The sequence below is a fragment of the Tamandua tetradactyla genome, chromosome 20, assembly GCF_023851605.1.
Source record: "Tamandua tetradactyla isolate mTamTet1 chromosome 20, mTamTet1.pri, whole genome shotgun sequence".
In the NCBI taxonomy this organism is placed as follows: domain Eukaryota; kingdom Metazoa; phylum Chordata; class Mammalia; order Pilosa; family Myrmecophagidae; genus Tamandua; species Tamandua tetradactyla.
This window is the reverse complement of record NC_135346.1, coordinates 50,918,513-50,934,447: the sequence shown is the minus strand read 5'-3', so window position 1 is coordinate 50,934,447 and position 15,935 is coordinate 50,918,513. Positions and strand designations below refer to the sequence as shown.

General features: G+C 40.1%; 1 protein-coding gene across 3 annotated transcripts in view; it reads right to left on the bottom strand.

The window, feature by feature from the left end:
- The window catches only part of DOCK2 (dedicator of cytokinesis 2), a 446,749-nt gene that overhangs the window by 391,572 nt on the left and 39,242 nt on the right, over nt 1-15,935 (bottom strand). For 2 of the 3 annotated variants that reach the window (XM_077137615.1, XM_077137616.1), the window contains exons 3-5: nt 6,886-6,941; nt 6,292-6,388; nt 3,729-3,877 (exon numbers count right to left, since the gene is read on the bottom strand). In XM_077137615.1, the coding sequence (XP_076993730.1) occupies nt 3,729-3,877; nt 6,292-6,388; nt 6,886-6,941 (302 nt within the window). Of the gene's footprint in view, nt 1-3,728; nt 3,878-6,291; nt 6,389-6,885; nt 6,942-8,135; nt 8,177-15,935 lie in introns of all 3 variants that reach the window. The other variant, XM_077137614.1, reaches the window with a different exon arrangement.

The window sequence follows — 15,935 nt, the reverse complement described above, 5'->3', positions numbered from 1 at the left end:
CATCAAGAACAAATGAAGGAGGCTTGGTTTTCTTCTCTTATTTGAGAACAGCATTAAGGGGCACATTTCCCATCTCATCCAAATGCAAACAGAAGGGAGCCAAGGTTCACCGGTTTGTCCACATTCATCAGGAAATTAACCCCTAACTTGGTAGGCCTCATAACGTTGCACAGCCATGCCGTCCAATGGACGGTGCTGAGGGGAATAAATGCATTCAACTCATGTTGAGCAAGGTGTGTGTGACCTTGAAAAAGATGGGGAAGAGCTGATACATCATTTAATGCTGAGAGCTCTCTAAAGTTCTCTCTCTTCAAAATTTATCAAAGTGCATTTGGTTCTAAAATGTATGAATAAAACATTCTCCCAGGTCCAGCTATCTTGGGATCTGGAGAAGTCATCTGAGGATCCCTTACTCCATGGATACCAAAGACCTTCTCCATTACCAGTCTTACTTATAACTTTGGAAGCTCTAATAGTCATGGGACAGGACTGACAGGTTTCCCATGACCCAGGGTCAGGAGATGCTGCCCCTACCCTAGGATGGCAATGCTGCAGCACCACCCTGACCACAGCAACAGGGAAGCTGAGCATTTTGACATTTTCTCTTCAGGAAGCAGCCCCATCACTCTCTTCTGTTCAAGAAAGCAATAAAATTACCCCAAGCAAAGGAAGAAGACCGCTTTTCTGAAAACAAAAGGTAAAACAGCAATGCTACCTGCCATAGCTGCTCCAGGCTCTGCCCTCTGCCTTCCCCTCCTTGCTCATCTCCCACCTCCTCCCACATCCTGCAGTTAAACCATTCCTCCAATATGCAGCTTTCTCTCTCTCTCCCATATGCATACTCTCTGAATTGCTCTTTCCCATTTTATTTAAAAATTCCTACTAATCCCATTAGGCTCTGGTCAGTTGTCATCCCTTCCAGGAAGCTTTCTCTGACACTCTAGGCCTGCCCCCCACCCCTGGCCCATCCTCTCCTCTACGCTTCCTCTTCTCATGAAACATATGACTTCCTATTGTGAGTGCCTGTTTACTTCTCTCTGTCTTTTACTTATTTACAGAGGTCATCAGAGGGCGGGTAGTTAAGCACTGGGACTCTGGAGCCAAACTATTTGGCTCAAATTCTGGCTCCACCACTTATGATGTGCATCTTGGGCAAAATTTCCTAATCACTCTGTGGGTCTCAGTTTCCTCATCTGACAAATGGGGATGATAGCAGAGTCAAATTGCTGTGAGACTTCATTGAATTAGTACAAGGAAAGCTTAAAGCTATACTTGGCATACAGTAAGCATTCAATAAGCTAACCTTAGGTATCACTGTTTGTTGGTTTTTATTGATGTATAAAATGTAGAGCAGCATTTTGTAAATGTCTGTATCTTCAGGCCTATGAGGTACTCAATAAAAATCTCATCAGAATGAATGATTAGAATGAGAGAAAAATAGATTCATTCCAGTCAACCCTCAAGATGCAATCCTTCTTCCTACTCCCCTGACTCTCACAGCCTGAGGTCTGTGGCCTAAGGCCACTGACCCTTGCCTCCTGGCGTCAGGGACATTGCCTATCCCATAACTAGAGTTCTGAGCCCCAGAGACTCCAGACCAGTGCTAAGGTGGCCTGCTTGTGGCTTCGCAGCTAAAGGGGCAAAAAGCAAGGGGTCCCTTAGCTCAGGTCCTTTGTCTCTGAGGCAGGGAGTCCCCAAAAGAAACAGACTGAAAATGAAAGCACAGAGCTGGGCCAGAAGACAGTGCTGCAGAGGTGAGTCTAGTCGAGGGACAACCCCCCTCCTCTCTTTCTCCCATCACCGGTATCTGTCCGCTCATTCACTTATCATTCCCTGAGGATCTTCTATGTTATAGACCATGATCCATGTTATAGACCATGTTATAGACCATAGGGACAGGCACAGAGATGAGTGAAATGGTCATTGTAGAAGAGTTCCCTGCATAGCCAGGGAGATGGTCAAGGAAGGTGATTGGGAAGAAGATGGGTGGTTACTCTCAGGATGCCAAGGACCTGCAAGAGCTTTAACCTAGCCGGAGATGGGGGCAGGGCAATCAGGGAAGGCTTCCTATGAGTGTTGACCCCATTTTTCCATTCCTGGTCCTTCTTCTCAGGATCCCCATTTGAAGGTCACAAGCACCATTTTTGTTAAGTAACAAAATACCCTCAAATCCACACTCCCTGCTGTAACTGGGACCCACTGTACCAATGGTGGCAGCAGCTGCCTGGCAAACCTGTCCTGTCACTTTGGGATGATGTGAATCATAGGCAGGTTTGGACATATTTGCCAGCTGTCAATGAGGAACTAGCAGCGGTACTGTGTTCCTGGGAAAGGAGGCAGCTGCTAGTTGGACCCAATGGCTTTCCTCTTTGGCTCGCTCTTACTAGTGCATGTGACAAAGGCAGAAAGTCTGGCTGGTGAGAAAATTTCCTTTTGTTCCCACTGAATGGGATTTTTCTACTCCCTCCCCACCCCCGCCCAAGTCCTATATTCCATCCTTCTGACCCACCTTGCAATCTCTTAAACATGTCATGCTCTTTCATGTATCCCTGCTCCTGTCTAATTAACTTGCTTAACATCTCCTTACCTTTCAGAACTCAGCTCAGGGGTCACCTCCCCCAGGAAGCCTTCCTTGACATTATTCTCCAAGTCCAATTAAGAGCATTCTTGCTCCCTATGCCATCAAACTTTTTCACAATACATATCAACAGTTTACTTATAGCTTGCCCTAAATGAACTATGGTCTATTTAATGAACAGGGACTCTTACCTCTGTAACCCCAAGACAGGAGAAAATCGGGCCAGCTGTTAGTATTTGATACATGTCCATTTTGGGGATGAATGAACAAATGAAGAGGATATGTGGAGGGCATCAAAATATCTAGAAGGAAGGGAAAGTCTTACAATTCTCAAAAGTTGTCCAGGCGGTGTGGTGATAAGGCCCATGGACTCTGGAACAAGACTTAGGTCTAGATTCTGGTTCTGCTTTTACTGGCTCTATGGCCCTGGACAAGTTAATTAACCTCTTTAAGAGCTTCAGTGTCCTCATCTGAAAATATAGGGATACTAAAACTGCATGCCCTATAGAGTCGTTACAAGAATTAAATGATACAATGCATATAAAACCCTTAGTACAAAGCCTGGTGAAAAATAAGCTCTGACTGTTAGTTCTATTATTATTATCACTGCTGTTATCAGTGGGTTGTCCTGTCTCAAAAACACCTTCAATTTCTCCTTACTGTCATAGCATTTCAATTCAGTCAGCTTCTGATTCTCTTCCCTTTTGAGGAAGTGTTCCTTTAACAGTGCATATGGGTTAGGGGATGGCTCGTGGCTTGGATAATTTAAAATGGGGGAAGGATACTAAGTCTCACACTGGGATTTAAGGGATGGTTTTGCAAATGCAGGAATAAAACAACGACTAAGCTGAAAATGAACCAGCATGACCGTGTTTCTCAGTCCCTCAGAAGTAGGTTAAATAAGTGTCCTAAATCTCCCAGCCCACTCATAACCACTGTATAAGCAAGTCTTCCCTCTCCTTCCACGCTTCTGGGTCTCATGGGGGTGATTATGAAGCACACAAGCATGGCCATTGGCAACAGCCTTCTCCCAATTAGAAAGTGGCAAACTTGCACCTAAAAATGAAACCAAGCTTCTCAGGAAGGAAAAAGTGAAGAAGGGGGTGGGTGCAGGGAAGCAAGCATCTTTCTAGAGGAAAGAGAGGTTTACTTGTTGCCATAGTCAATTTTGGACGTGACTTTCTGCTTCAGTTCTTTCAGCTCATCCTTGGGCAGTATTCCTGAGAGGAGCTGGGACCGCCACTCCATCAGGTCATACATCATGCACTGTACCTGGAGGAACCGTTCCTTTTTGCTGGCCTAGAAAACAGGGAACAATCTATAATTATTTGCACCACAGGTGTGTGGGCATTAATTTGGCAAATTGTGCCAAAGTCAGGGAAGCCTGGGTCCATGGGACTCCTTAAGGTTTGAACCCTCTCTCCCAACCCCTCCCCAGCCACAAAGGGTCTGATTGAGTTGCAATCTTAGACCTTGACATATTTCCCACCCCTAGTGCCAGAGGTTTTCCCAAGGCAAAAGCAACAATCCCCGTCACTTCAAAAGGGTGATTGTTGGCTTTTATCCAAAAATATTCTTGTCGAAAAGGACTGCCATGAACATCTGCTATAGTGCAAGTCCCAGAGCTCACACCCTTTAAAGCTTCCTAATGCAGCATTCCCCAGTGGCACCTGTTAAACCAGTGGACAAAAGGTGACTTTTGGTGGCAAAAAGATATCAGGTCCATTGACCCATAAGGTGATTCTTTTCCATTCTCCTTCCATCCTTCTGTTTAAGGGAAGGGAAGACTCTCAATTTGATGCTAATATGTCTTTATCACCTCTCTAGCACTTGTTAATTTCTATTTTTAATAGAGAAAGAAAGAAAGAGATAGAGAGAGAAGGTCTTGGTTCCATAGCTTTTGACAGGTTTTTATAGCAAGCATTAAATAATTGTCTGTTTTCACTGCATTTATTTGAATAATGTTCTACTAATGGTGTCAAATGATTTTGCTTTACCTCTTGAGAAACCATGCTATGAAGTTCCTAATGTTCACTGAACTTAAGTTTACTAAAAAGGAAGTCAATTTATGTATTTAGTAAATATTTCCCAGGTGGTATACTGATATGGCAAGAAACATGAAGATGACACTAGTGTAATGGAAGTTTACAGACAGTATGGACTTGCTATTCTAAGATCTCTGAAGGGAAAATGCTAAGCTTCCATGATGCATGTGCACATGGTCATGTTTAAAGGGATAGTATCAGAAGTTTTGAGGAGGTTGAACTTGAACGTGTGGAAATGGATAGAGGTGAGGGTAGCTCGTTATTGGGATTATAAGTAACAGTGCTGAACTATAGGTGAATCTGATTGAAAGGGATTGTTTGGAGTCACGTATGTCATCAGAAGGAAAGCTAGAGGTTAAAATATGGGATTGTATAACACAGTAAACCTTGAAGTGGTCATTGATTAAGATGAACATTATAGTTCACTTTATAAATAAAAACAATCACTGAGCTTTTAAAAAAAGATTTACACTACAAATACAAATAAGTTCTTTCATGAATTAGTACAAATGCATGACATCTGTACAGTTATAATAGAGTGGTATATGGGAAAAATGTATCTACTGCAAGTTACAGACTATAGTTAACAGTCATATCTTAATATTTTTTCCACAACAGTAACAAGTGTACCACACCAATACTATGGGCAAATAATAGGGGGTGGATAAGGGGTATGGGGTGTTTTGGTTTTTCTTATTTTATGTCTATCAGCTATTTTTCTTTTTGGAGCAATGAAAATGGTCTGAAATTGAGTGGTTTGATGATTGCACAACAAGGTGATGACACTGTGAGACAGTGATTTTATGGTTTAGATGGGTTTTATAGTATATGAAAATATCTCAATAAAATTTGCTGTTTAAAAAGGGGAGTGATATCAATAGAAACTGCTTCAGCCCCAAGTCTATTGTCTGCCCCTAAAATAAACTAACAACTCTGGAAACTTACAGAATTAGGTAATCGTACCAATTACCATATATAATAGAATGTCCAATATTTAAGGAACCAACATTTATGCCCATAAAAGGTAAGTCTGCAAATAGTGTGCGTGCACTCTAACATGTGTGCAAAGCGCTGTAACAAATATGCAGTAAGCTGTGGTTGACATTTTCACTCTCAGCTTAATGGTTTACTTAGCTAATTGCTTTCATTAGAAGCTCTGGAAGCACCAAAGGAGAATTTAAAATTAGATTTGCTTCAAAACAGAAAACCATGCAAAACGTACTCTTTCTTTTTCCAGGGTCAAAGCTACCTCACAGATCTGAAGACAGTAGCCATAGCTCAATTAAATACATGAAAGCATGTTTCTCAATGTGTAATCAGCGGGCCACCAAATCAGAATCCCACGGACTCGTTAAAAATGTAGATTACTGGGACTTTTAACAGTTCTTAAGACAAATCTCATGAATCCTCAAGTTTGAGAAATTTTATACCAGCTGAAAACCAGAAGGATCAACCATGACGCCATTTATTATGGTGCTTTCATTAGTTAGTCACCTGGCTTTGAGCAAATCGTCTAATCTCTCTGATCCCAAGTGTCTTCATACCTAACAGTGTGTGTGTGTCTGCTATATCACCAAAGCGCCACCTCTGCCTGTCCCACCCCCTCACCCCCCATCCCCGCTCAAGGCTAAATTCCAAACTTCAAGGAGGCAGAGTTATGAATCTCACCACGTAGAGCTGTTTCCAGATGCTGCCCCATTCCCAAAGTGTCGTTGTCACTTCTTGTGCCAGAGGAATTTCAGTGGGAATGATGTTCTCGGTATTTCTATTTAAGGTAGGAGAGAAAATGGCATAAAATTGAGACCCAGGTGCTAACAAGATAAACTGCAGACAAATTTGCATTAAGCAGCAGCTGCTGACAGGGGCCTTGCTAGCATGAGACTAAACTGCCTCCAATAGCCACACCAATTACATTATGCAAATGCAAGGACTTCCTTTTTAAAGCCCTCCTTTGCCAGGGTGGGTCCTTCATGCATATTATTTGGGAGTAATCTACTTTAATACAGTTCAAAGGCATCTGTCAGTGAAAAGTCTGATTCTCCAAATTTACTAATCCCCCCTCAGAATCAGATCTGAACACAAATCAATTTGGATTAAATCTTCCATCAAGTGAGGGAAGGGGACATGCAAGTAAACACAGGCATGAGGGAGGAAGACAGATGGGTTGAGGATCTTCAGATCTGCCAGGTCAGATTTTCAAAGCAAACAGGACAAAGACCTCCAGGGCCACTGAGGGCAAGTCTGGTGAAGAATGACAAATACCTTCTTTCCTCTACTGTCACTTCCTTGATGTGGATAAAGGATCTAGGAAAAATGCCCTGTTGGAAACAAATAAAATAAAATAAGATAAATTAAAATAAAATAAAATAAGCAGACATATCCCTACATAAATGGCTGACCCCATGTCTTTGTATTTTTCCAAAGCCACTGATTTCTAAACCTTTTGAACTTCACAGAAATAATCTCAGAGTCAGATATAACAGGTAATGGATTCTAAATGCATTCATTAAGTCCCAGCATCCCCTCTAATTTTCCATCAGTTGTTCTAGATCTCACAAAAGCACTAGAACCCCCAAAATGCTCCAACTCCATTATGGACACTCATCCTTTCAGGAAGGCAAGATAGGAGAAGTGCTTAAAAAACAGTTTGAATCACTCTAAGTGAAACAAAGAGCTCTGTCTCTCCCCTTCACCACCCAATTCTAGGAAAGCAGTCATCCTGCACAGGTGTGAACCAGCTGGAAGTTCAGTCCTAAAGTAAGAGGTTCTCTGTGGGCTCATTAGATTTGAGACTTATTTCCCCTTGGATTTATTTTATTGTTCTCTGGGAGCAGAAAGTAGGAGCACATCTCCCAACACAGCATGTCAAGGAAGAAGGAGGAAATTTCTAGTATTGCCTTGCTCCTAAGCTTGGCTCAGTTAGTAAGAGAAGTGTATCAATTACTTGGAACTTCCTTTATGAATTCAACCAATGTGCACCCTGGGGACACTTGGTCATTGTGCTGGGCACCACGAGAGATAAGGAGATGAACAAAGCAGGTGCTTGCTTTCTTGGAGATGACAACACAACATAGGGTTGGAACAGGTTAAGCCCTCCAGGACAGAGTGATGACCTGTCCTTCCTACATCATGTTCAATGCACTGAAGAAAAGATGAATGGATGCCCCAGACAACTCTGAAGGAAGACAACAGAAGATGAATAGAAGATCAAATAGAGGTGCACAATTCCATGGGGCTCAAGGAAAGGGAAATCATATGAGGCTGGCTTATCAGGAAAGATTTCAGGGAAAAGGCAGACTTGTAAAGCAACCTTAAGAGGAATGAATAAAAGATAAAAGAAGTTGAGGCACAGCAAGTATCAAAAGACAGAAGTAGGAAAGCACAAACACAGTGAAAGAGGATTGGTTCAGTTGCTGAAACACACTGGTGGGAGAGGCATATTTTCCCAGAGGGGTGGCAGAGCCAAGTAAAGATATCCAGTATCATCGCATATAAAAACAAATTGACCTTACCTCTAACATTTTGTGCTTTATGAGGTATCCCCTAAACCAGTCTGCAAAGAGAAAACAAAGAAATATGTCTCTTATTTATTTTTACAAGTTGTTGCTGGAGTTTTTTTGGTTTATTTATTTTTTTGTCTGCTTTGGCTTGGTTTTTTACTACTGCAAACTGCTGTAGACCTTGGGTAGAGATCAAAACCTGGAGGCCCACGGGCTGGATCTGGTTCTCCAATGTGTTGTGTTTATCCCATATAATCTGTTTAATTGGTTGCTAACATCTAAAGAGAACATCTAAAAACACAGGGATTTCAAATGAAAATCCAAATTTCCTTCTTCTTTTGGAAAAAGCAGGAGTTATACAGCTATACAGTTGGCTGGTAGAAAAGAGCAGCTGTTCCCATTAGACAGAGCAGGCTCTCCAATTTACCAGCTCCACCTACCCCCTTCCCTCTTTGTCACCTGCCTGGGACCTGAGAACATGGACATATTTCCAACCCCTGCCACAGGGCCTAGAAAGTCTAAGAGATTTTGGCAAATACTCTAAAATAATATTGACAGTTCTAACAGCAGCAAATGGTGTCCAGAATGTGATATGAAAAAGCTAGTCACAACAGAATAGCTAGTTCAGGGATGGGTACAGGGACAGGAATTTTTAAAGATTCTTCTCTTTGCAGAAATATCCCAAATGATTGGGTTAGCAAAAATCCAAATTACCCACAGTCCTCTGACAAAATGAGACTTGGTGTGGTAAGTATTGATGACTATAATGAATCCACTGGCCTTTGAAATGATTCAAGCATGGCCAAGTAGTGGCATTTGTCATCTCTCTACATAAAAAGTGTTTGTTGGGAGGCTCATTAGCAGACCCTCATTACTGGACTGAGGGATTGTTGTTGAAATATGTTCTCCACAGACAAACATGGAAGCTTCAAAACAAACAACTCAAAATGTTATCACCCGTCACAGTCATGAATCAGCTGGAAGGTCAGGTCCTAAAGAAAGTTCTGAAGCAACAGGAACCTACCTTGGCTCCTATTTCAAAAGTCAGAAAGAGGGAAATTGAAAGAAAATAAGGGAGGGGAGAGAAAAAGAATCCCAGGTTTGGAATGAAGTGTGATTCTAAGGACTCTTCATTATGTTAAACCTTGTAATCCTCATAACAATCCTATGAGGTAGGAGCTGTAATTAGACCCACTTTGTATACAAGTAGTTTACCTGAAGCACAGAAAAGTTAAGTGATTTGCCCAGAGTCACTAGGAAATGAGAGTGTCAGGATTTGATCACTATGCTTCCTGTCCAGTGGGAGAAGGAATGTGGTGGTTACCGAATATTTTCATCCTCCCAGTGTCTGAAACACCACAACTAAATCTCCATTAAGTGACTTTCCAACTGACTTTCCAGTGGATGGAAAACTTATTACTTCAAGAAGGAGAACATTCTATTTTCAGACTCATCTATTTGTCACTGTTGATAATAATTAACAATAATAGACTTACACTTTCTGAGCACTCACTATATGCACTCTGCTAATGAGAACCCAAAGATTTTGTATTGCTTTTTCAAATTATAAATTAATCTCCATCACAATCCTATAAAGTAGGCACTGTTGTTACCTCAATTCTACAAATGAAAATAGAGAGGTACAGACATTAAACAACCTGCTGTTGGACACCCAGCTGGTAGGTGAAACACCTGAGACTTAAACCCAAGCATCTGGCTCCAGAGACCCCACTACAGCATTGATCTGTAACTATTTCCCTGTAATTATAACTCTTCCCCATCCCACCAGTGAGCTATTATAAGTGCATATTTTAATTTACTAGCTACTGTTTATTGATCACTCAATACATGCAAAGCTGCATATAAGCACCACACATAAAGCCTCTCATTTAATCCTATCAACACCATGAGGTAAACATCATCATTCTCATTTTATAGATGAAGAAACTGCGATACAGGTATATGATGTACTGGACAAAGAACATACAGCTAGGGCTCAAGCCCGAGTCTGTGTAACTTGCAGGCCAGTATTAAAAGCTGTTCAATCCTACACTCTCCCACCCTACACTGTCCCCCATGTGATGGTCAGAACACAAATACAGATACAGCTTTCTTGACCACAGTCACCTGCACCCACTTACTAGCCACAGCTACCAAAATCCTTCAGAAAGTAAGAAAACTGTCCGTGCTCTCAGCCCAGGTTCACAGTGGCATCTCTGTGAGGGAGACTGAGGGTCCCTTGACTGCCTGTGCCCAGACTTTGAAATAACAAGGCCTTTCTTCCAACCTTATCGATGTAATATACACATATCTTTTTTTTTTTTTTTTGAAGGGAAGGAAAGACAGAGAAGGAAGGAAGGGAGGAAGAAAGGGAAACATCTTTAAACATTTTCTTGTTTTATTATATTTTGTTTGTTTGTTTGTTTTTTACATGGGCTGGGGCCGGGAATCGAACCGGGGTCCTCCGGCATGGCAGGCAAGCACTCTTGCCCGCTGAGCCACCGCGGCCCGCCCCTATCTTTTTCTTTTTAACAGAGAATTCATAAAGCATATCCTGAGGGGAAATGAGGAAGGGGAGATTTTACCATTCTTTTTGGGCAATTACCAACTGCCAATCACTCAAATGGTCCTCCCTTCAACATCACAAACATTAAAATTAAATGAACCTAAATTTTCAGATCACCAGAGTGGGATTAAAAAACACTTAAGAAGGATTTAAAGTATCTCATAGTATCAAACAATAATCCAAAGCCAAGAGATCCAGTCCTCTCTCTGCCATTTCTAGAAGGCATGATCTTTATACATGTCACTTAAGCCTGTGTTTTTATTTGTAAAGTAAGAGAAATGACAATATTTTGTACAGAGTATCATGAAGGCACACACATTTGGTAGAGGTATTATACCTTGGACAGGAAGAAAACATGCTTATTTCTAGGTAAAAACTACCTACAATATGGCAAAAGGATAACAACAAGAGTAAAGGCATCTGACTTTTTATTTCTTAAAAGAAAAATTTCTAAAGCCAGTATGGCAAAATGTTAATATTTGTTTATTTGAGTGGTAGGTGGCTGGGTATACTTTTATTTTTTGTATATTTGAAATATATAATAATATTAAGATAAAAAAGAAGCTGGTACAGATCCGAGGTTATGAGCTCTGGCATTATAGTCTAGATTTAAATGGAGATCTGCAACTTACTCTCCATGTGACCTTAGACAACTTACTGTACTTCTCTGAGCCTCCTCATCTGTTAAATCAGAAAAATAATAGTGCCTGTCTGTCTCATAAGGTTTAAATTGGATAAGAAATTCAGAGAATGCATCCAATGCTTGGCATATGGTAAGTATTCAAAATAGTTAGTAAATGTCATTTTCTCTTTTAAAAATTAATAACAATAATAATAAGCCAGAGAAAATTGGGCATATTTTCTATTTTATTTCTAGAATCTAAAGGTTTAAAATAATTTTCTCTGGGTAGCTATTTCTACATATTTCTGCAACAACAAAGCAAATTTGAGACATGCTTTGAGTTCAATATAATGGAACCTTACTGACAATTTAGCCTTACCCTCATTCAGAAGGGAAGAAAACTTCACTTACAAACTCACAATAATGGGGCAGTCATTACTTGAAGAAAATGGAATCCCTTTTTCACCCATCTGTCTCAAGAGCAGCTCCAAACAAAGGACTGTCGCCCTGCAAAGTGACACTTTATAAAGATTCTCTATTGAGTGCTCCAAATGTGCCCTCTTATCCTAAAAGCAAAGAATCTGGATGGGTCAAGATCACCTTCACTGGAGTTGTTACCACAGAAGTTGCCACACTCTGCAAGTGGCAGATTCAAAAACTCATTGTGCGGAGCTTTTTGCAGTCAGAATCACAATGATAGAATGCATGTGCGCTAACTTACAAAGAGCTCCAGATCTTATTTAACGAGGAGAGCAAGTTTTAGAATGGTAAGCACAGTATAATTCAATTTCTAGGGAGAAAAAAAAAAGAAGCAACAACAAAAGCTGTGCCCTACTTTAAAAGGCAGAAGACTTCATCAACTTCTTTGTGCTATTTCTCTCCCTTGTTTTATTTAATAAGTGCAATCCAAAAGCTCCTTGGGAACCACTGTCCAGAAATCTCATTCTTTTCCCCTCTAAGTTTGTTCCCCATTGCCCAGACAAGCATCTGTAGCAGCAGGTGGAATGGGAATTTCCCTGTTGCTCCAGAATTAGCAATGGGAACCCATGGCTGAGGATAAGTAAGCTTACTTGAACAGGTAGAAAAGAGAATTGGAAAGAAAGCACCCCCAAACCTCTCTGTGGTAGTTAGTTTCAGGTGTCAACTTGGCCAAGTGAAGGTGCCTAGTTCTATTGCTGTGGACAGGAGCCAATGACATGTGAAACTCATCTGTTGCTGATTATAACAGCCATTGGCTAGGGGGTGTGCCTGCTGCAATAAATGATGTTTGATTTAATTGGCTAGACGCTTACATGAGAGAGCTCAACTAGCCCAGCCCAAGCAGCTCAGCATACCTCATCTCAGCACTCGCAGCTCAGCCCTAGGCCTTTGGAGATGCAGAAAGGAGTCACCCTGAGGAAAGTTGTTGGAACCCAGAGGCCTGGAGAGAAGGCCAGCAGAGATCACCCTATGCCTTCCTGTGTAAGAAAGAACCTCAGTTGAAAGTTTGCTGCCTTTCCTCTGAAGAACTATACATTTTTAACTAAATAAATCCTCTTTTATTAAAAGCCAACCTGTCTCTGGTGTGTTGCATTCCGGCAGCTAGCCAACTAGAGCACCCTCCCTTCCTAGTCTTTTTTAAGTGGAAGAAGAAGACTAAAGAGGTGAGTTTTAAACTGGACCAAGGAGGTGAGTTTTAAACTGGATGTTAGATTGAAGTCTTTATGGAGCTGTAATTAAGGATTGGGAAAGACTTCACTCAAATATAACTGAAAGAAGTGACTAGGAATAAAACAACACTTTTTTTTTCCTTTAGAAGTAATTCTAATAACTCAATTAACACTGACGTGTTTTCCACATATAAATCCAGGACAGCAAATTCTATGCTACCTCTAGATAGAAGAGGAAGCCTGAGAGTTGTAATATGGACAGAGAAACAAAAATTAGGATGTCCAAGGCCTGCCAATTGATACCTTTCTGAATTGTGTGAGTTTTTACCATGACAATACGTTATCTTTATAACAAAAAGTTAACCAAGGGGGTGCAAGGGTAGTTCAGTGGTAGAATTCTCGCTTGCCATGTGGGAGATGGGAACTGGGTTCCCAGCCCATGCAGCTACCACCCACCCCCGCCAATAGACTATATATATAATAGAATGGCCATAGCCCAAATACCCCTAAAGTATGGGATAGAAAAATCAAAGGAGAGAAGGTAGGATTTAACAAGTGAATATAATTGATCATTAAATTGATATATATTTTAGTCTCCAGTATCTTAGAGCAACTAGAAATAAAAACCTAAAATTGTGCAATTGTAACCCATACCAAACCCTGAAATCTGTTCTACAACTAATTGTTGTGCTGTGCTTTGAGATTTATGGCTTTTTTGCATATATATTATTTTTCACACACACACACAAAGTCAATTGCGATGATAAAAAAATACATATATTCCTTCTAGACTCCTATGTTCTGGAGCAGCTAGAAGGAAAAATCTGAGAGGATGGTATGGTAGCCCGTGACAAACTCTGGGATCTGTTCTGTAACTACTCATTGAAGAGTGCTCTGAAAATTATTGTTTTTTTTCTTTCTTTGCCTTATATGTATATTATACAATAATTTTTTTTTTATAGTTAACCAAAATACTTGAGCTCTATCAAAAAGGAATCCATTCATGTCTACGGTTACAGATCAGATTTTCTTCCCTATTTACACAGATGAGTAAATTTAAAATATATAGCAAGGAAGGACTAGTCTCAGGTATTCCAGGCAAAGAGTCAGCTATTGCATTACATGGGCCATGTTAAAAGCTTCACACCTGCCTGTCTTGATGCAGCGCTATAATATCATGGGGAGAGGAGGAGTTAGCCAGCATAGAGCATGACCAAGAAGGTCACAGCTTCTCCACGGTCTCTCATTTTATCCTCATAACCCCAGGGAGTCCCATTTGACACATGAGAAAATTAAACTTTCTGTCCAAGATAACTCATTTATGAGGCAGCAGAAGCAGTGAATAATTTTCTCACTCTAAAGTCCATGCTCTTTCTACTTCATATTTTGGGGAAATTTAAAAATTACCGATAAGTTCAAAGAATAAGATTATAATCACTCACATTGCTATCACTCAGAATTAACCATTGCTAACATCTGGGGATATTTGCTTGCAGTATTTTTGTCTAAAATTGATATGTGCTACTATAAAGAATCCAAACTAGGCAGAAAAGTACAAAGTTAAAAACTACAAGAATTACCCCAACTCCTAACTCCCAGAAAAAAGCAGAATTAGCATTGTTCTGGTTAACTTTTAATTTATACTTATACACTGGAATGGCAGATGGATAAATAGTTCAAATAAAATTTTTAGATACTGTTATAAAAATGAGCATATAGGAAAGATGCTATGTGAACAAAAACATCAAATTTAAACTTACTCGTATTGAACAGAAGAAAAATCAAAATGACATTGAAGGAAATGTCGAACTTCAGTTAACATTATTTCATCCCACAAAAAAGATATTTTAAACATGCTTCTAAATTACAAATATTTATGAAAAGCATTTTTTTTAAGTATTTTTTTATTTTATTATTTTTTGTTTGTTTGTTTGTTTTTTACATGGGCTGGGGCCGGGAATTGAACCGGGGTCCTCCGGCACGGCAGGCAAGCACTCTTGCCCGCTGAGCCACCACGGCCCACCCATGAAAAGCATTTTTAAAAATGTTTTTTTAATTATGCTTTATTAAAAAATAATATGGATGGACTGTGTCCTGTGAGTGTGATGTCACAGCATTGATCTATCCCCTTCCACCCCTCTTCCACGACTCAATTTTATTAAATCATTTTATTTTATATTGTTCTGTTTTCTAACAATACATTCTTTCTTGTAGCTATAAATATCATGGATTTTGTTTTGTTTTTTGCACAGGTAGACACTGGGAATGGAAGCCGGGTCTCCAGCATGGCAGGCAAGAACTCTGCCTGCTGAGTCACCATGGCCCACTATAATATCATGATTTTTAATACTAGTATTTGAAAAACTGATTCAGTTGGAGTCACTGCTTACCACTATTTCCTTTTGTTATACTGTTTCAATACTTATATTCTTTTAATTTGATTCAGCTCTTGATTGGTTGAATTTTGTTTTCCAACTAGTTTTCTCCAAGAGGGTTTCACAGACTCACCCACATTTTTTCTACTATATACTTTTAATTAATTTTGACCACTACTGTGGTTTTCACATTAAAAAAATACATATTTTTGGAGGAGCCATTTTTTCAGTCAGAATCATAGGCAGAACTCTCCATCTGCAGAGCAGACAAAACCAAACCTGGTCTCAGACTCTCCCCAGATACTTCTCCAAGGTCTAAGGGCCTCAAGGGAAACCTGAGAAGTCCATCAATTAAAAGTTGAAAATTCTATGTGTATGTTCCACAATAAGCCCTAATAATCTGCAAACCAATTCTTCAAATATCTAGAATCACTCTAATAGACCTCTTAAAGTATTCATGAATCGGCAATCACCAAATTAATTTGCCCCAGATCTTTTCATTGCATGAATGCTTATTATAAGGACACATTAAAATAAAACTAATAAAATAAAATGGAATATGGAAAACCAGACTCAAAAAAAGAGATGCTAAGCCCAAGA